The 20,436-nt window shown below is 46.1% G+C and overlaps 1 protein-coding gene across 1 annotated transcript in view; it reads right to left on the bottom strand.

Annotated features, from left to right (window-relative positions):
* Ncf2 (neutrophil cytosolic factor 2) overlaps positions 1 to 15,813 on the bottom strand; it is a 31,731-nt gene extending 15,918 nt beyond the window's left edge. Inside the window, exons 1-4 of the mRNA XM_034513292.2 lie at positions 15,477 to 15,813; positions 13,179 to 13,261; positions 6,101 to 6,209; positions 1,763 to 1,897 (exon numbers count right to left, since the gene is read on the bottom strand). Of these exons, the coding sequence (XP_034369183.1) occupies positions 1,763 to 1,897; positions 6,101 to 6,209; positions 13,179 to 13,261; positions 15,477 to 15,650 (501 nt within the window). The 5' untranslated portion in view covers positions 15,651 to 15,813. The remainder of the gene's footprint in view (positions 1 to 1,762; positions 1,898 to 6,100; positions 6,210 to 13,178; positions 13,262 to 15,476) is intronic.
* Between the last annotated feature and the right edge of the window lie 4,623 nt (positions 15,814 to 20,436).

Raw genomic sequence — 20,436 nt, 5'->3', positions numbered from 1 at the left:
TACAGGCAATCAGAGATGCTGGGAGTTAAGTGCAGTCAGTGGTCCTGTCATGTCTAAAAGATACTACTTTATTCTGGTCCTCCATACCTCTGGCTCTTACAATTTTTCTGTCCCTCTCATCTGTGATGGCCCTGAGCTTTGGCGATAGGATGTGACACAGATGTCTCCTTTGCATCTGAGCTCTACTCAGTCATTGATTCTCTGCCCTTAGACAAATTGTGGGTCTCTGTGTTAACCACCATCCACTGCTCCACTGCAAAAAGAAACTTGTCTGATGAGGGCAGAGGCGGTGGTAAACTATAGGTATAGGGGTACTGGTTTAGAGGGCAGTGTGATACTGTGCCCTTTTAGCCAAGTGATAGTAGTAGGTTCACCATTGGGGCCTGTGAGCTCGCCAGCAATGGATGGGTACACGGTCAATTTTGCAGTAGAGGCCTGTGTCTCCTCCTATGCAGTACGTCCTAGATTCAATCATGAAGCAGTCCGTTACCCCGGAGCATTCAGACCACCATTGCACCCCTGGACAGATCTGACAACACTGATCATCACTTCAGTTCACCAGGCTCACAGCTGAGTAAGACTTTTCTCCCAGCAGCCTGCATAGAAACGTCTAGTACCATCAGAGCTAGCCAGCATGGAGGAAGCTTCTTGGTCACCACCAACTTGATCTCTCCACATCCTGTGACCAGTGTGTGTGCTGTCTTAAGCACTGGGGTCTCGTTGGAGCTACCCTACACAGAGGGTGATGTTCATCCCAGGAGCTCAGAGCCCGGGGTGGGATACTTCCCCTTGAACCATCAGACAGGAGTGTCCAAAAGACCACCCCCCCAAAAAAAAAAAAACAATTCAGGCTATTTTCAATGTTCTTGGTTGCCTACTGGAAGTGGTTGGCTTTAACATCACCTTATGTTGGTATTATTTACCCAACACTCTCTTTTTCTCAAGCACTGATCCTTTTCTACTCTGTGTAGTATCTTGAATTTCTGTCCCAGCATAGAGGACACCACTACAAGGATGGCTCAAGAGCCAAGCAAGGGCTCTGACAGTGCTCTCTCGGGAACAAGAATTGTTCATGTACACAGGCATACAAAAACTCGAGCCCTCTTCTGGGTGTTTAAATACAGCTTATTTAAAACTAATTTTAGGGGGGCTGGAAGATGACTCAGAAGTCAAGAGCGCTTTCTGCTCTTCCAGAGGACCCGAGTTTGGTTCTCAGCATGCACATCGGACAGCTCACGACTGCCTGTAACTCCAGCTCTGGAGGATCCAGCACTTTTCTGGATGCTATGGCCACCTACCCACACATGCACATTCTCACACATAGCCACATAATTTTAAAATAAAATAATCTCCAAATAAAGAAAGAACACTTTTGCTTCCCAATGTAATCAAACTCTCTATGAACAATCATCTTCACAATGGAACCTTGGCAGAACTGGAGCACTTCTCTGGGGACCACGTTGAACTCTGCATTGTGCTGGACAGCTAGGACTCAGGGCACAGGAACACGGCCCCTGTCTTCACGGTGTTTGGAGGTTGCACATCTCCAAGAAACCACAGATACTGCCCAGGGCTCTACTATAAGAGATCCAGGGGCTGTACTGTTCCGTTCTCTAGGGTGTAGCTTCTTAGCGCAAATACAGGATGGAAGATGTTGAAAAGAGTATTTGTTGGCCAGAACCAACGAAGAAAATGTTCCACCATCGTGGTATCCCAGGAAACAAATGGGACTCCAAGGAATCCCACCCGCCACCACACTCACCCAGATGCTCTCCATGGCCTTGTCGATTTTGGAGTGCCTGGGCTCAGACTTCATGTTTGTTGCCAATGCTAACTGCTCTTCTGCTTTTTTCCATTCCTCTTTCTTGGCATGCATGAGAGCAATATTATACAGCACCTAGAAGACCAGAGGCCACGAGAAACTTGAATCTGCTCCAAAAAACAACAGGCACCTGGGAAGGGTCCATATGTACACACAGGGAATGCTATCCTGTGACATAACTCCCTTCCCCAGGGAATAGGTAACAATGATTCTAGCTACTGAGTTATATCAGACATAAGTGGTGTTAAGAAAACACTTTATCATCCTAAAGCCAGTATCAACTGCATCCTCTGACAACCAGGTCAGGAGGCGACAAGGGCTAGTGTGTTGTTCTAATAAAGAAAAGCTTTTCCTAGGGCCCCCTGGGGAGGCAGAGACAGAGCTGAGAAGGAAAATGAAAGTGTGTGATCTCTAATCCCTGCTCTTGCCACTGAACCTGGACTGAGCCCTATGTCCAGCGAGGTGGGAAAAGGTTCCAGATGCATTGTTCTGAGCCAGCAGAACCTGGCTGAGATTCTATGAATAGCCCAACTGTAACACAGCAGCGTGCATGAGACAACTCCATGGTCAAAGTCTAAGGAAGGTGGAAAGAGAGTTGCCGTACACAGAGCCCAGGGAAACACATCAGCTGCAGTGGGGAAGGGAATGGCAGAACTTCCCAGGCCTTGAGCTGAATTGTAGGTTCCTTGGTGTCTGCTAAAGCAGACATTATTATAATGCCGCACAATGTACAGAAGAACCAGTTAAACTTTTGTACATATTAATAAGATAAAAGAACGTCAGGCAGGGCTGTCCCATAGTAAGAATGAAGGCCTCTTGCCCAACAAACAATTCTATCATGCTAGACACACCTGGGCGGAGGGACTGGCGTTTCCATGGAGTTAGCGGCTGGTGCTGATGCTGGGAGCCAGGATCAACCCCAGAAGCAAAGTTCTAGCTTCCCTTTCACACTCAGCCCTGAGGACCAATGAACTGGTACCTTCTATACAGGTCATCATTGGCTTAGAGTGGTTGAAATAAGGAGTTTTTTTTTCCACACGTATTTATTGCATGTGTGAGTCATAGCACATATGCAGAGGTCAGAAGACAACGTGTAAAAGTCAGTCCTTTCCTTCTACTGTGTGGGTCCAAAGGTTTGAACTAAGGTCATCGGCCTTAGCTGCAAGCAACTCCAACCCATTAAGCCATCTCCCCAGGCCCAAGGACTCAGGATTTGGACTCAAGATTTTTTTTTTTTAAAGTTAACTATAGTACAAAAGAGAAATACACTCAGTAGAAAGAGGACTTCAGAGTTTTAATTTTGATCTTTCCCCACACTATTGACATACCACAATACCCTCTTGCAATTCGGTTAGTGTCGTAGAGCCTTGCCTCCTACTCGACATGCAACCACAAAGGAAAGCAAGTGGACCACTGGGGGAGGCGAGAAGGTTGGTATGGCGTGTGGGGGGTAGGAGGTGTCTCTGCCACCACCACGACCAGCAGAATAAAAACCCACAGGAGACAGGAAGGCAGTTTAGCTCAGCACGACTAAGCAGCTAGTGTTGGTTCAAACGCTGACAGTCTGACCCCAAGTGATTTATTTTAGGCGTATTTAAGCACAGCAGTTTGGTGGAAACTCAGTCCTGTGTGCACAATAAAGCACAAAGTAAACCAATTAAAGATTGGAGATAGGAACATAAAAACTCTCTAAAGGACATGTGACATCTTCCATAAAGATGGGTTCTGAGCGAACTGGGTGGCAGTACATGCCTTAATCCAGCACTTGAGAGGCAGGGGCAGTGAATTTCTGAGTTCAAGGCCAGCCTGATCTACAAGGTGAGTTCCAGTACAACCAAGGCTACACAGAAAAACTCTGTCACAAAACAAAGAAAAACAGAAGATTGGTTCTATAAACTGAGAAAAACAAGCTTATGGTAGGGGCTGGGGAAATTAAGTGTGGATTTGGCTACACGCGAAGGTCACCAGCTATTGACCACATCTGCCCCAGGCTTCTGAGTTGACAGTGGGATATACATCCCTTCCTTTGAAGGAACGATACCATGTGATTAGCATCCCAGGTCCCCTAGTGCCCATCTGTGAGCATAAGAGGCTCCATGCCTGGTACAACACAGTGGTGTGCTGTGTCATTAAACAATGATGCACGTGGAGTAGGAGTGCCAAATGCATTTTTGACTTAAAATAACGTCCACCTTAACCTGGACTGAGGCTCTAGCTCAATTAGCAGAGTGCTTGTGTAGCATGTGCTACTCCCTGCGTTCCGTCCCCAGCACTACGCAAACCCTACTGGTGGGGCTTGCCTGTGATCTAAGTACTCTTGAGGGGGAGGGAGGAAGACTTGGTTACACAGCAAGTTTAAGGCTAGCCTGGGCTACAAGAGTCCCTCTCAAAAAGAAGGAGAGAGGGAAGAGGAGAATGAAAGAGAGAAAGAGAGAGACAGAGAGAGGAAGAAAAGCACAAGAGACAGGCAGAGAAACAGTCAGAGGCAGAGACACACAGAGAGAAAGACATGAGAGAGATAGAGACAGACAGACAGACAGACACACAAACACACAGAGAGATGGGTTTTTTAATCTGGACAGAACCTGTCATCATAAGTCGAGAAGCATGTGGCACAAACTTAGCTGACCTAACCTATTTACAATACGTGACAGAAAAGAGATGACATCAAGCTTTAAAATTTTCTTATTTTTTTCTCAGTTGCCTTCTCTTTTTTTTTTTCTTTTTTTTTTTTTGGTTTTTCGAGACAGGGTTTCTCTGTGTAGCCCTGGCTGTCCTGGAACTCACTTTGTAGACCAGGCTGGTCTCGAACTCAGAAATCCGCCTGTCTCTGCCTCCCAAGTGCTGGGATTAAAGGCGTGCGCCACCACTGCCCGGCAGTTGCCTTCTCTTTAGGCTTTCCCCCATAACCAGTTTTCACGACTAAAAGGACCTTGGGACTCCTCCACAAGAATGGCTTAGGTAGGGAAAACCACAGGGAGGGCTCCCTCCCATGAAGGAGTTGCTTGGTACCACAAGGACCACTTCTTTTTCTGGAGTTGCCTGCTCACCCCCTTCATACCTGCAAGTGACAAGGGACCCTGGGCAGGATAAATGGCAATGTTTGGAGACCATTTTGATCATCGAAAGGTGAGGTGGGATGCTTCTGGTGTCTAGTGGGGAGAGGCCAGAGATAGAGCCAAAAATCCCACAAGGCACACGGCAGACCTTATAACAAAGTGTTCTACAATTTACAGAGAACAATAATCCCTGCCCTTGGGGAACCAGCCTGATGCCAGCCAATCCCAAAGCAAAGGCACATCTTCCCTTGTGAGCAGTGGCATAGCTGTGTGCCTGCTACAGAGCATGTCACCAGGGACTTGGGCAGAGAGAGAATCTATTTTTATTTGCAGCTCCAAGCAACCCTGGGAACGCTTCACTTCTTGTGCCTGAGAAACCGAAGCAAAAGAAGACGTCTGTTCTGCAATGCTTCTAAATAAAAGTCAATGACATTTCCAGGGGTTTTTGTTTTTAAAGCTGGTGGTATATATTTGGAAGTTTGATAGGAAAGATTATTTGTGGAAGAAAAGTTCATAAACTCACAACTCAAAGCCAGCCATGCCTGTCCTTTTTAGTAACACAGGGAAGAAGTTGTCCTTGTTTGGAGAACTTCACCTCACTGTGTACTTAGTACTTCTCTTCAACAGACCCGTACCAAATGGCTCACGGTCTGTCTTCCAGTATTAGCCAAGTACTCAGATGGGTTACAACGGGCTCCTCACAGACAGAGAACCCATGATTTTGAACATGGTAGGATAATGGTGAGCAAAAAGCTTGTCAGCTTGAATTGCTGAGTAAAATATGCAAATTGCTGTGAATGCTCTCCCGGGCCAGCACACACTCCTGTCTGGTCTCCCTTCAAAGCACACAGTGAGCTCATTTTTGCATTGGCTTTTGAGTCAGAAACTAAGAAAATAAAGTTCCCTCTCAGGTATCTAATGACTCTATAAGGAACCGGAAGTCATCCAATCTCCCCTCCCTTCCTCATTCCTTTCCTCCGCCGCAACCCCCTCTCCCTTTCTTTCCTCTCTTTGTCAATGCTGGGGTCAGATCCTGGGTCTCACACATGCCAGGAAAACACTTTTTCACCTCTAAGCTACACGTATCTCAGTATTTTCTTAACAAGACAACCTGAGTCTCAAGGCACAGAAGTCACGTGACTTCAGCAAGCCTCTGGCAGAACTAGCAGACCACTGTGCTTCCCAACTGTCCTCTCCAGGCCATCCCTGCCCTCCTTACCTCACAGGCAAACAGCTTGAACTGCAGCCCCAGGATCTTGTAGTCTATCAGCTGGTTCCCTCGAAGCTGCGTCAAGGCCTCTTTAAGGTCTTTGATAGCAAGGTCATATCTGCAGGACAGGGGCAGAAGGAAGCTGGTTTCGCACAGGTCATGGAGAAAGGCAGAACCCACATCTCTGTGTTTTTTTAGTCTCCATCCATCTCACTAAAAGAACCCCTCCTGTTCTGATTGACCTTCTACCTTTTCACCAACCCTGAGCTCAAAGGCTCTACAGACTAGGTATGATTTTTGCACACTGGGGCTAACCAGCAAAGCTTGTGGGGACCTTCGGTCTATGACAGCAATGAAGATTCTTCTTCTCTGGGTGTTGTAGACATACATCTTTCTGATGACCCGAGTGACCTTCAAACACAGCTCTCTGTCTCACTGGAGAGCTCCAAGCAGGACCACCCTGCTTCTCTCTGGTAGAGTCTCAGGACAGAGTCAAAGCAGTCCTCACCATCCTCACTCAAGGACAAATCTGCCTGGCATGGCTGCCAGGGGTTCCCTGTTACAGCTATAGTTGTGGGCACCACCCTCCGGCCCACAGCCTTCTGTATTTCCTGTTGAGTTCAGTTTAGCGTTTGGTTTTGTGGTCTCTTGCCTCCTCCACACATTCTGGGAAAGAGGGAGAAGTTACTCTCACACACATCTCAGGCTCTCTTGTAAGGAATGAGAAGATAGGCTTCCTGGACCCCTCTCTGTAAGCACAGGCTGTGTGTGGCTGGCTGTTTCCCTGTAGTAAGGAGAGGGCAGGTGGAGGTGCAAGTGTCCTGTTCTCTGAGCAGATGCAATTCCCACTGTGTTCCACAGCCTGTTTGGGAGCAGGGAAAAATCTCAGAGGGGACACTTTAAGTGTCATCAGCACTGACTTACAACCGTGCCTGCCTCGCTCCCTGCTGAGTTGGCTGAGCAGGTGGTTTTCAGCTGTGGAGATGCCCTGAGTCTACCTGGCACTGTAGGGACTCAGCAAAGTTCTCCGTGTAATTCTCTGTCTCATCAAGATGTCCACAGTGTTTAAAAAAAAAAAAAAAAAAAAAAAGGCAAGTTACCCAGAGTGATTGTTTTGTGTGAAGAAGCTGGTGCCCTGCTAACGTCCATTTGTCGGCGTTATTTTGAAGTAGGGTTTGATGTGTCCAAGACTAGTGTTAAACTCAGTGTGTAACCTGGGATGACCTTGAACTTCTGAATCTTCTGCTTCTACCTCTCGAATGCTGAATTGCACTCAGTGGATGCTGGGGATCACGTGACCTAAGGCTTCTGACAAGCTAGACAAGTGCTCTACCCATTGAGCTACACTTCCAGTCCTGATGTCCGTTTTTAAACTTGCCTTTGCGCAAATCATTTGCCTGGCAGCCCCTCCCACTTGGCTGCGGCTTCTCTTCCTCACCCCTGCGCTTGTGACTTCAGCGGCACCCACAGCAGGAGCTCAGTTTTACCACACGGCTCTGGATCCCGCTGCACAGGTCTGAGTAGGATCCGTTCTGAAAGAGGTCCAACCCTACTGGCCCACTTCCAAGTGCCCTCTGGTGCCATCTGGAGGCTCCCGGAGACATCTGCCACACCCTCAGAGCAAGCAGGCTCTCGGCTCCAGAGGTCTTTTCCTTGGCGTTTCTGCCGTAGACCCCACAAGGATTCCTTAGTAACTGCTGAAGCTGCTCTTTGCCTTGTGCTACCAATACACACAGCCTAGTCCCAGAGCTCATCCTCTGAAGTAAGAGCGTCTCGGTGAGAGGGAGGAGTCAAAACGGGCAATACCCCCAGCATGGTGCCTGTGCAACACCAACAGGTAGACAGGGCCAATCCTCCCAGCCCAGCAGGAAGAAGGCCTTGCCTTCTCCCCTTTCTCGGTCAGCTCCGCCTTATTCTGAAAAGTTTCACCTGCTTGTATTTCCACAGTCTGAATATCTGGGAGGCTCAGGGTATGAAGGTAACTTACAGTGCCCTTCCCCACCCCCTTTCTTTGGAATGACAAAGGTGGGGACAGGGATGTTTGTTGAGAGGGAGAGAGTCACCCTGAGCTACCATCTGCTGCTTGGGAGATGCCTCTGACTTTGTTCTGTTAGAATTTAAGACAAGCAACACTGAAGCCAAGTGAATGAGTGGTCAAGGGAACAGACTGTCCTTGTTGGGAATGACCCTGTTAAGACAAGCCCCACTGCAGTGGGAAGGAATGCCTAACCCACCTCTCTAGGTCGCTAGGTCACTGTGCACTTCCAGTCTGTTCACACACTAGCCCAACTTTGCTTTGCACCACAGTCACAGGCCCTGATGACTTGGTTCCCCTCCTTTTAATCTACGCCTTCCTTGAAGTAGACAAATGTCTACCTCATTTAATATTCATGTAATGAACTCAACTTATATAAAGAGTATCACTATTAGAAGGTGTGGGCGGGGCTTGAGGTCTCATATGCTCAAGACATGCCCAGTGGCTCAGTCACCTCCTGCTGTCTGTGGATCAAGATGTAGAACTCTCAGCTCCTTCTCCCGAATCATATCTGCCTGGACTCTGCCATGCTTCCCACCATGACAATAATGGACTGAACCTCTGAAACTGTAAGCTAGCCCCAATTACATGTTTGCCTTTGTAAGAGGTGCCTTGAAGACGAGAGGTGGCTTAACAGTTAAGAGCACTGGCTGCTCTTCCAAAGGTCCTGACTTCAATTCCCAGCAACACATGGTGGCTGTAATGGGATCTGATGCCCTCTTCTGGTGCGTCTGAAGACAGCTACAAGTGTACTTACTCATAAAATAAAGAGTTGCTTTGGTCATAGTGTCTCTTCACAACAATGAAACCCTATGCAAGACAATGGGTCCGTAAAGATTTCATTGTTTAAAAAATTCCAAAGGAGCCGGGCGGTGGTGGCGCACGCCTTTATTCCCAGCACTTGGGAGGCAGAGGCAGGCGGATTTCTGAGTTCGAGGCCAGCCTGGTCTACAGAGTGAGTTCCAGGACAGCCAAGGCTACACAGAGAAACCCTGTCTCGAAAAATACAACAAACAAACAAACAAAATTCCAAAGGAGCCAGGCATATCGTACGCCTGTGATCCCGGACCTTGGGAGGTAAAGGCTAAAGGACCAAGAAATCAAGGCCAGCCTCAGCTTCAGAAAAGATGTCGCAAACAAACAAATGATTTAATGAGAAGAAAAGGAAAGGAAAGAGAGGGAAAGAGGAGCTGGGAAGGCAGCTTAAGTGTAAAGCATTTACCCCTCAAGCCTGAGGACCTGAGTTCAGATCTCAAGGACACAGTGGCTGGAGAGTGGCTTGGTGGTTAAGAGTCGTGTCTGCTCTTGATGAAGCACACACATGGTGGCTCATAACCATGCATAACTTCAGTTCCAGGGGATCTGATACAAGCTCTGGACTCCATGGGTATCAGGCACACATGATACTCATCTATACCTTACATACTTGGACACATGGAGGACATGGTGCAGATGGGTTTTGACTTTTGCCTTTCTCCCCTTGCTAAAAACCCTTAGATTGCATTCCTAAAGCTAGCCCCAGGGTCTATTTCCTTATTTGGCCACTTCTTCCTCCGGAGGAGGCAGACTGCCAACATCCAGCTATCCGAGGCCCCCTTTGGCTAATTAACAAGCCCAATCAAAACAAACCAACCTATCCTAACTCAGTCACCTTTTACCTATATAAAGTGTCATTTGCCTATGGGCCACATCCGCCTCCTCTCTATCCAGAGGCAGTCCTTTGTCCCTCTGGGGCACCCCTTCCCCCTTTCCTTTGTTTCTTTTTTTCTTGTTCCTTATTCTCTGTCTCCAGTCTTTGTCTTTTATTACATGCCCTTTGACCCTCTGGGGCAAATAAATCTCCTTTGTGTTGAGAACTTGGTCTTGATGTGTCCTGGGCTGACTCTGGTTCTTTCACACACAAAAAAATACTCTCAAAAGAAAAAAAAAAAAAAAAGCCAAGCATGATAGTATATGCAGAGACAAGTGGATCCTGGGATCTATTAGCCAGTCAAATGAACAAAGTGGCCAACTCTGTATTCAGTGAGTGAGCTCTGGCCCTAAGGGCCACTTTGGAAGGCTTTGATCTGAGGGTGTGGTCAGCCTGGAAAGTGGAGAGCTCAGCTGTTGCTAAGAGCAACCACTAGTGCTTATAGACCTTCAAAGGCTCTCTGTAGATGCGGTCAGTTTCCGGAGTGAGAATAAAATGCAAGTCTTATTGGAAGAAAAGCCACGGACACTGGTGTGATGGTTTGTGTATGCTGAGCCCAGGGAGTGGCACTACTAGAAGATGTGGCCCTGCTGGAGTAGGCGTGTCAGTGTGGGTGTGGGTTTTAATAGCCTCATCCTAACTCCCTGGAGGCGAGTCTTCCACTAGCAGCGTTCAGATAAAGATGTAGAATTCTCAGCTCTTCCTGCACCATGCCTGTCCAGATGCTGCCATGCTCCCACCTTGATGGTAATGAACTGAACCTCTGAACCTGTAAGCCAGCCCCAATTAAATGTTGTCCTTATAAGACTTGCCTTGGTCATGGCGTCTGCTTACAGCAGTAAAACCCTAATTAAAACACACAAAGAGCATCTGGAGAGGGGGCCTGGGCTTGGGGAAAGGTGGAGATGTCTGCTTCTACAGACAATGTGGCCGCTCACCTCACAACATTCTCTTCTCATCTCTGCTTCCTGAATCCAGAACCTTCTCCAGAGGTGTAGAATGTCTACAGAGGCCAGCCACATCCCACCCTACCCCACCCCACCCCAGCCTGTTCAATCTCAAAAGAGAAACTCCAAGGTCTTCCTTTAATTATCTCCTATAACCTATGACAAAGAGACAACAGAAAAAGAAAACAGGCTTCCAGAAGGAATTTCTACATGAAAATATCAGTAAGTTCCAGAGTCTGGAAGGCTAAGATTTTGAATAACTTATGGGAAAAATAGGGGTAGAGGGGGTGGGGGTGGGGGGCTCAGACATGCTAGCTTATGCCTGTAGTCCCAGCACTTGGGAACTGGAGGTAGGAGGATTAGGAATTCAAGGTTATCTTCAACTAACAGCCTTTATTACATAAAACCCTATCTCAAAAGCAGAGGAGAGGTTGAGGAGAAGAAAGGAAGGAAGGAAGGAAGGAAGGAAGGAAGGAAGGAAGGAAGGAATGAATAAGATGGGGGAGGTTGAGAGATCCAGAAACAAAATGCAGAACTCCATCTGAATGATAATGGTTAAATCTGAGAAAAATAATCTGCCAAATTTGATCTTTAAGTCTGCAGTTCTCTAATGAGAAAATAATAGCAAGTCTAGCATATTCTTAGCTCTAACTATCTCACCAAGAGATTCCGAGGAAGTGTTTTCCCTGACACACACCTGGTCTCAGCAGGGCTTGCATTTGGAAGCCCATTTGTGATCCTTTTTTTTTTCTTTCTTTCTTTTTAAGGTTTATTTATTATGTATACAGCATTCTGCATGCAAGTATGCCTGCAGACCAGAAGAGGGCGCCAGATCTCATTATAGATGGTTGTGAGCCACCATGTGGTTGCTGGGAATTGAACTCAGGACCTCTGGACGAGCAGACAGTGCTCTTATCTTTTAAGCTATCTTCTCCAGCCCCCATTTGTGACCCTTAAGGAGCCACTGTCTATCAAAGCACTCAGCTCCATGTGAGTAGCCAGCTACTGCCTGTGTGACAGAGTCTACCCAGAATATGTCTGCCCTGTGCCTTGTCAGGGTAACCACCTCTGAAATGCACTTCTGGTCCTTGTACTGGTGCTGCCCTGATTCAGATCCTCATTGTTCATGAAGACAACTGTGTTCACTTCCAAGTTGAGTTCCCAGGGACCAGTCTTCTCCCTTTGTTCATAGTCTAGAGTGACTTAATCCCTCCGTGATCTGCTTGAGAACTTCCAGGAATTCATCGTCCATTCTTCTTCAGGGTATCTCAGTCCCCCTTGATGCCTATGCCCCAGCCTCAACATGCTTGCCCAGTTTCACTGTTGGAAAATTCTTCCTTCCATTCTTCAGCCATTTCCCTCTTCCCTAGAATGTGTGGACACACTTGGACACTTTCCTGAGTCAGTTTGCTGTCTGACTTTACCTAAAATATCTGAAATTCACATTTTGAATATTGTCCCTTTGATATGTGTGTGTACATGCATGTGTGTGTGTGTGTGCGCGTGCGTGCGTGCGTGCGTGCGTGTGTGTGTGTGTGTGTGTGTGTGTGTGTGTGTGTGTATGTTCTTTGGGCATTTGAGGGTAGAATAGGGAGTTGAAGTTAGCATTCATTTTGGATTTTTGTTTGTTTTGTCTTTTTACTTAAAACAGTAAATAGTCCAAAACATGCACAGGGTGATGGAGGGAAAGGGACTTCATTATCATCCCAACATTCAGAAACAACTAGAATGGTACACTGGCCAATGCCTTCCAGTCTGTGCAACAAATGGGTTTTATACAAACATAGTGTTTGGAAACCATTCTTTAAATTTTGGCATTAACTGTAAACTCTATATCTGTCTATCTATCTATCTATCTATCTATCTATCTATCTATCTATCTATCTATCTATCCACACACACACACACATATAACACACACATAATTTGTATGAAATAACTCATACATATGCTGCTAACAGTTTGTATTCTTATTTTTGTGATAGGATCATCCTCCCAACTCCCACTCTACAGTTTAAACTGGGTTTTGCAAACACATTCAGCATGAGTGAAGGCAGGATTGATTTGATTGTATGGTGAGCCTTGTCTTGGGACTGCTCAGTTCTGCACAGGGAGGCACAGTGAGTGTTATCTTTAGGGACATTGGCGGGAGGGCCAGGTAGCCAAACAACCAGCCAGTGGTTGTTTCAGGCTCCTTGAGGCTGTGCCCTGATGACTTACAATGAGGTCAGGCTTGCCTCCCCTCCCCAGAAAAGCCTCTTGCATGCTATTTTTTGCATAACTGCCCAGAAAAAGTAAGCCAACCTTCCTACCCACAGAAGCTGGAGGGTACTTATTGAATGCAAAGTCTACAGAACAGAGAGTGATCAGGTTGCTGTCACACTCGCACAGTGTGAGTACCCCTGGACCACTTACTTCTCCATGCTGTGGTAGAGCATTCCTCGCTGGAAGTAGGCCACTGCCGAGTGCTTGTCTCTATTGATGCTTTTGGTGAAGGCCTGCAGGAGGAAGGGTCCATACATGGTCAGAGAGCCAGGCAGAGAGGAAGTGTCAGAGTATTGCCAGGGAGAGGCAAGACGTGTGTCATAATGATTCAGCAATTCAAGGTGACAAAATTGGCCCAGGGTATAGAGATCTTGGGTCAAAATGCTCTGGGGTGTTATTTCCTCTTTGCATAGCCTGTGGTAAGTTACCTAATCTTTCTGAACGTCCCTGTTTTCCTCCGTAAAATAAGTGATGGGGACAGAGAGGTGGCTCAGCAGATAAGAGTGCTTGCTGCTCTTCCAGAAGACCTACATACAATTTCCAGCACCCACAGAGTGGCTTACAATTATCTGCAATTCTAGTTCTAGGGGCTCTGATAGCCACTCTGGCCTCCTTGAGAATCAGGTACACATGGTGCCAAAACATACATGCCATCAAAACACCTGCTTGCATAATAATGATGATGATGATATACTTAGAACATATATTGATTGTTATTGCTTGATATAATTTTTTGTGCAATCATTTATACTGCTCAAATAATCACAAATAAGAATACAATATACTATTATTCATATTGGATTAAACAGGAAGACAAGGGGGGGGGGATGAGAGTCCTGGCAACAGAAAAATGGAAAGAAAGATCTTGACCAATAGAGGTAGAAGCCAGTGATCTGAGAGTGTGAGGTGGCCTTTGGCACAGCATAGCCAAGAGTCCCAGGTCCAGGCCAGGGTATAAGCACCCAGGGGCTATGGCAGAGCTTTGTCTAGGAGTGCTGCCTCCACAGCTGAGGGGCTCTGCCCCCAGCCGGCCCTCTGAGGGGAGGAGGTGGAGGAGGCAATCCACCCTCCAGGCAGAGGCTGGATGGGCGGTGCTCAGTGCCATCTGCTTGCTTGTGGAGTCTGAGCCTACCAAGTCACTTCCTCTCCTCCTGTCAGGATGTGGGCAGTGTTTGTTCACCTGCTGACCAGAGGATGACCAGTGTGGACTGGTTCTTTAGCGGTGGTTTAGGCTGGGGAGATGGTTCTGTAGGTAAAATGCTGGCCTCATAAGCTTGACAGCCTACAGGTGTGGGATCAACTCACATCCTTTCTGATCTCAGTGCTGGGGAGACAGAGACAGGCTCTCAAGCCAGCGGAGCCTAAGTTCTGAGCCAATAAGAAACCCTACCTAAAAAAACCAAAACAACAACAACAAAAACTAGGGTGGACAGCTCCTGAGGAACTATGAGATGGTTGAGCTGGCAAAGACACTTGCTGTGCAATCCTGGAGATTTGGGGTTGATCACTGGAACCCAGGTAAAAACGGAAAGAGGGAACTCCACAAAGTTGCCATGTGTGCCATGACATATGCAGCCACCCCACCCCACCCCCACCTACCTCTCTCTCTCTCTCTCTCTCTCTCTCTCTCTCTCTCTCTTCTCTCTCTCTCTCTCTCTCTCTCTCTCTCTCTCTCTCTCTCTCTCTCTCTCACACACACACACACACACACACACTAAATCAAGAGGTCTGGTGGTCATGTTGAACACCCTTGATCCCAGCACTTGGGAGGTAGAGGCAGGCGGATTTCTGAGTTCGAGGCCAGCCTGGTCTACAGAGTGAGTTCCAGGACAGCCAGGGCTACACAGAGAAACCCTGTCTTGAAAACAACAACAACAACAAAAAACCAAAAAAAAAAAAAAAAAAAACAAAAACAAAAAACAAAAAAAAAAACCAAAACCAAAAACAAAAACAAAACAAAATAACAACAACAACAAAAAAGATGCTAAAATGCCCTACCCATACCCTGGTGAACTTCATGACTTAATCACAGTGTGGTTTTCCTCAGCTAGACTCAGAATCCTTAGAAAAGTACCCTGAGTTGTTGATCAGAATTATTCTTTGAGCAGACCAGAGAATGGTAAGTTCCTGGAAACCATAAGAGGCATTTTACCACTGGATGCAAGGGTAAGACAGAGAAAGCTTATCCAGGAGGCATTGGAAAAGAAAACACAACTGAAGAGGTCTTCACAAAGGGTTAAAAGATGATCCTGGATCATGTAGAGATCTTGCAAAAAGCAGAGCCCCACCCAGAAAGCCTGCTCGGGCTTTTAAAACTGCCTGCCAGGCCAGGGGCACTTAGTTGAGGCCTCTGAGGTAGTTCTGGAGGGCTTTTGTTCCTTTCAGGCTTTGGGAGATGAGGTTTCCAGAGTGCAGAAAGGCTATAATTACAGGAGCCCCTCAACTTACTTGCTCAGCTGCCTGCATGTTTTCCAGGATGGTGTGCATGCAGCCTATGTTGAAGCAAATCCTCGAGTGGGGGTCCTGCACCTCGCTGAAGGCCTCCAGGGCACCCTTCCAGTCCTTCTTGTCAGCTGCAAGCACCCCTTCATTCCAGAGTCTGATGGCCTCAGCTAGGGACATGGTTAGGTGTTTACCAGGAGACAGGGTGGTAGTTCAAGGTATCTCTCCTCAGAGCTGCGGGGCACTCCAGGCTTCAGGGTCGCAGCCTAGTACGCAGAATGGGGTCTAGCCTCCCTTTGGGCGGCTTCATATCATCAGGAAGTTTCCCCACTGTTCAGGAACTGACGTATAAGCTTGCATGAGAGAGAAAAGGAAAGAGAGAAGAGGGCTGGAGGAGGCTGGGAAAGGGGAAGTAATCAGAGCCGTCTGCAGTGGACCAGTCAGTTCCTCTAAGTGCTTCTGCTAAGTCCTGTCCTGGCCACCTCCTACCTGTCTCTGCCTTCCACTCCCTCTGTGGCAGCTTCAGGATAGGGGGACCTCAGCAGGTCTGGGCACACCCCTGTACTTGACTCTTTTCATCCTTGAAAGACTTCCTTGCTCTGGGCCTCAGGCTCTGGGTCTCAGGCTGTTGACACGCTTGCTTGTGATCTGTGTAACCCAGGCTTGACCGAACTCCAAATGCTCTGGCCTCAGACTTTCAATTTCTGGAGTTATAGGTTCGAAGCCTCAATACTAGCTGTTTTGTTTTTAAATCTGTGAGTGGGGAGGAAGCACGCTACATACTTCTGAGACAGGATGGGGCATCTTGAGTATCCATTCAGGTCTGAGATAACTTTAAGGGAATTCACAAGGGTCTAGTTTCTTGTAAATACCCAAATTAGGAGGCAGACATGACAGCAATTACCATCTCTCTGTCGGTCTGTGAGAAGCTGAAGACGGGACTCCTTGTGTTGATGACTAACGAGGTCACTGGTCTCTGTAAATACAGATTTACGAATCCTTTACTTACTGACCTGGTAAAGTCAAAGTTAATTTAAAAACAAACAAACAGACAGACAGACAATAACAACAACAAAACTTTTCTGAGGAAAACCGAGGTAGTGTGTCTAAATGATGAAATCTGCTGTAGTCTGGACTTCTTGGTAGGCGAAATACAGGGCCAGATACATGAACATAGCTTTCACTTCCCCAACTGGCCTCTATGACCCATGGCTGTGATCCCCCTGTTCTGTCACAGCACACAGTTCCCTCTGATAATCTGTGGGTCAGTTTGTAATTATGTCCCCAGAGCAGAGACAGTCATTTTAGTCAATACTTCCCACTGTTAGCCAATGGTCTTTCGGTCCCTCTTCCTCCCCAAGCATCCTTATGTCAGAACCCAAGTTCTGTTCAAGTACCTGTTTCCTGAGTCTGTGTGAGGGTTAAGTCATATCACATCTCCCACAATGCCCAGAGAGAGGGTTTGTCAAAGGCCAGCTCCAACAGTATGTCCTCAATCCAAGTTGGGGATGTAGGGTTGGTGACAACGTAAAGCTGGTGTACACACACACACACACACACACACACACACACACACACACACAGAGAGAGAGAGACAGAGAGAGAGAGAGACAGAGACAGAGAGAGAGAGACAGAGACAGAGACAGAGACAGACAGACAGAGAGAGAGACAGACAGAGAGAGAGAGAGAGACAGAGAGAGAGAGAGGATGAAGCAAGGATCCAACAAGCCCCAACAACTTTATATACATACATATATACATACATATACATACACATTTGGTGGATGGAGCAAAGCTCCAACAACTCTATTTTTCCTGCCACAGAAAAAATTTCTAAGCAATACAAAAATCACAATATACAGGTGAAAACCAAATTACTACCAAGAATCCACATACATTTGTAACTAAGCAATTTGTTATAGACTAACAAACTGTAAGCCGTCAAGGCAATTTTCTCAGCCAGTTTCTCTTGCTGGCAGGCTGCAATTTGCAGCCAAAAAGAAAGGATCAATTATTTTATTATTTATCTTAAAAAGAAATCTTATAAAACTCTTAAAAGAATCACAAATCTGAACTTTTATATAAAAAACAATCAGTCATTTCTACTTTAAATCCTCAGGGTGCCCACCCATTCACCAACAGTTTTTATTAAACCATACCAGGAAGATGAGGGCAAAAATGGGTACAAGAAATTAATTATCATCTGATTATCTTGACCCAGGTTTGACAAGGAAGGCACATTAGCTAATGTTAGCCTGCTGCCATTATTCTTGTTCCCTGACCTTAAAACATCCTTCTCTCAATAATCCAAAGTGTACCTTTCCAAGTTGTTCCCCAGGATTTTCTACATCAGAATCACTATCAAAAACATCTTAACAACTTAACTAACAACCTTCATCTCCAAATTCTTTCCAAGAGTGGTTGACGTTACTAACCATCTACATCTCTAAGTTCTTTCTGAGAGTGGAGGTTGAACCATTAATCTGCTCTGTCAGCAATGCCTGGAAAAGATCAATCACTATTCTTGTAAGTGCCAGTGACACTGCCCAGTGAGGAGCTGGAAAGACTTTAGAGTTTTTATACAACTCTTAGATCAGGAGGGACATGATGACCTCGAGGACAAGAAGCAGAGCCATGGTCCATAACAGCATGAAGTCCTTAGTCCTCGGGGTTTCTCTCGCAGGGACACACTAATTGGATTAACTGGTGGACCATACTCCATGAGCTCTAAAGTTATTTGCTGTTCCTTTCCACAGCCTGGCAAGTGTCCTGATTGGTTCAGGCACAAATGCTGAGTTTTGTTTGGTTTTGTGTCGGAAGCCATCTAGGAAAGCCCATGGCAAACAAATGAGTTTTCTGGAGATGGCCCACCATTCTGCATGGCTGTGATGGGTGTGCTATGTGATGCAGGGTCCTCAGAGACTTTGTTCCAGGATTGCTTCTTGCTGCTGATATGCCTTTCCTGTCACTGGTGCATGACCTAATGATCCCTGGGCATCCACCTACCCTATTGGGAAGCTCTCTTGCAGAATCAGTGTGAAGATGTATTTTCATGTAGTAATGCTGTGTAGATGAATTGATGATTTCATAATTCCTGATAATGATTTTATACTCCTAAATTAATACAAGTAATTTCAAGACCCCTATAGAATAAAAGCTGCAAAGTAGAGTTTTGTAAACCTTCATTTTCATGAGCTAATTGCTCTATGAAAATAACGCAGGCTTGGAACAAATTCACATTAAAGAAAAACATTCCTTCTAAGTTAGGAATGAGGCCACTCTCTGGTAACTAAAGGTTATAAACTGGAAATGGGCAATTTATTGTAGATGCAAGGACAGAAAATAAATGATGAGGTAGTTTATCTATACTAGACTTAAAAATAATAAGGCACAAAGCAGATAATTTGTCTCTTGACAAATGCTAACTTGGGACATAAGAACTATTGCTTTAAACTTATAATGAACTTGTGGAGCCATAAAATTCAAAATGAATGTTTAGTCAGGTGCTAGTCTTAATGGAAAGACACATAAACAACTCTACTGTAACTCCTGAAGTCTTATTGACCCATGACATGAGCTATTGCCTTAAACTTAACAACAAACTTATGGAATGTGAAAATGCTTTAAAAACCATGTGATCAATTATTCTGAGAAGGTATAAAAAACTAAACAATAAAGTGGTGGTGTAGCCCTTTTCTGCCTCTCTCTCTCTCTCTCTCTCTCTCTCTCTCTCTCTCTCTCTCTCTCTCTCTCTCTCTTCATTCTGGTTAAGGAATCTTGGGCCAGGTAGAGGCCTGAGTCAGAGTAAAGAGCCCTAGTAACTAAGTTTCTTTTCTTAATCCCCTGCTGCTGTCAGCAGGAGTTAATTGTCAGAAGTGGTCAGCTTTTTGCCAACCCCCTGCCCCCCCACCCCACCCCCCATAGCAAGAAAGAGTTAAAACTGCCAAAAGCCATCAGCTTTGGCCCCAGAACAGTAAGAGAGGGTTAAAGGCCAGAGGACATCAGGGTCTGGTCTCCATCTCAGTACCTGAATGTCGGGTTGGGACCCCCGCAGTTTTGTTCGGTTGCTTTTGTTTTTTGTTTTGTTTTGAGACAAAATTTTGCTATGAAGCTCTGGCTAGCCTGGGATTTGTAATGATCCTCCTGCCTCTGCCTCCCAAGTGCTAGGATTACAGATGTAAGCTACTAGTCCTGGATTTTTACATGTACTTATTTGTTGTATATGTATATGAACATTTATGTAAATGTGCGCGTGACACCACACACTCGTGGGGTTCCAATCACAGCTACAAGAGCTGTTGTTTATCCCTTTGTTGTCCCATCTAAACTTTATGCTTCAGCAGGGTACAGAATCCATTCTGGTTTCATCTGGTACTCCACTGTATCTCTCATGTCTATCATTTGATTATTAAATTGTGTGTTAAATATTGATGCCAGGCACAGTCCCTTTAAAATCATGACTGTTGATTTAGTTGGCTGGCTTATTACCCTAGTCACAATGATTTACTCTTTCAAAGAATCCTCATATTAAGCACGCAAGAGACTGGGGTCATTTTCAGCGCTGCATACTTTAAACAATGCCATGCGTCTCCCTAGGGGTTCTTAGTAAAAATCTGATGATTAACTGAATTAGTAATTAATTGAATAAACAATTGGGACCTTACATATGGATTCTCACCCTACATTTCTCTGAAGACTTTACCCTTATCTGTCCTGCCACCCTCCCCTCCCCCACCCCGCCGGTACTGCAGATCAAACCCAGAGCCTCTTACATGCTGGGAAAGTACTTTACCGTTGGACTCCATCTCCAGACTCTTCTCTGGCTTTTTAAAAAAATGACTTTAAGACAGGGTCTCATTAAGTTTCCAAGACTAGCCTTGAACTTGCTTTGCAGCCTAGGTTTGGCTTGAATTTGTCACCCCGCTGCCACCTCCTAAGTAGCTAGAATTCCAGGCCTGTACAACCA

The sequence above is a fragment of the Arvicanthis niloticus genome, chromosome 10 (genome assembly GCF_011762505.2).
Source record: "Arvicanthis niloticus isolate mArvNil1 chromosome 10, mArvNil1.pat.X, whole genome shotgun sequence".
Classification (NCBI taxonomy): Eukaryota; Metazoa; Chordata; class Mammalia; order Rodentia; family Muridae; genus Arvicanthis; species Arvicanthis niloticus.
The sequence above is the reverse complement of the archived record's forward strand: the minus strand, read 5'-3'. Positions and strand labels throughout refer to the sequence as shown.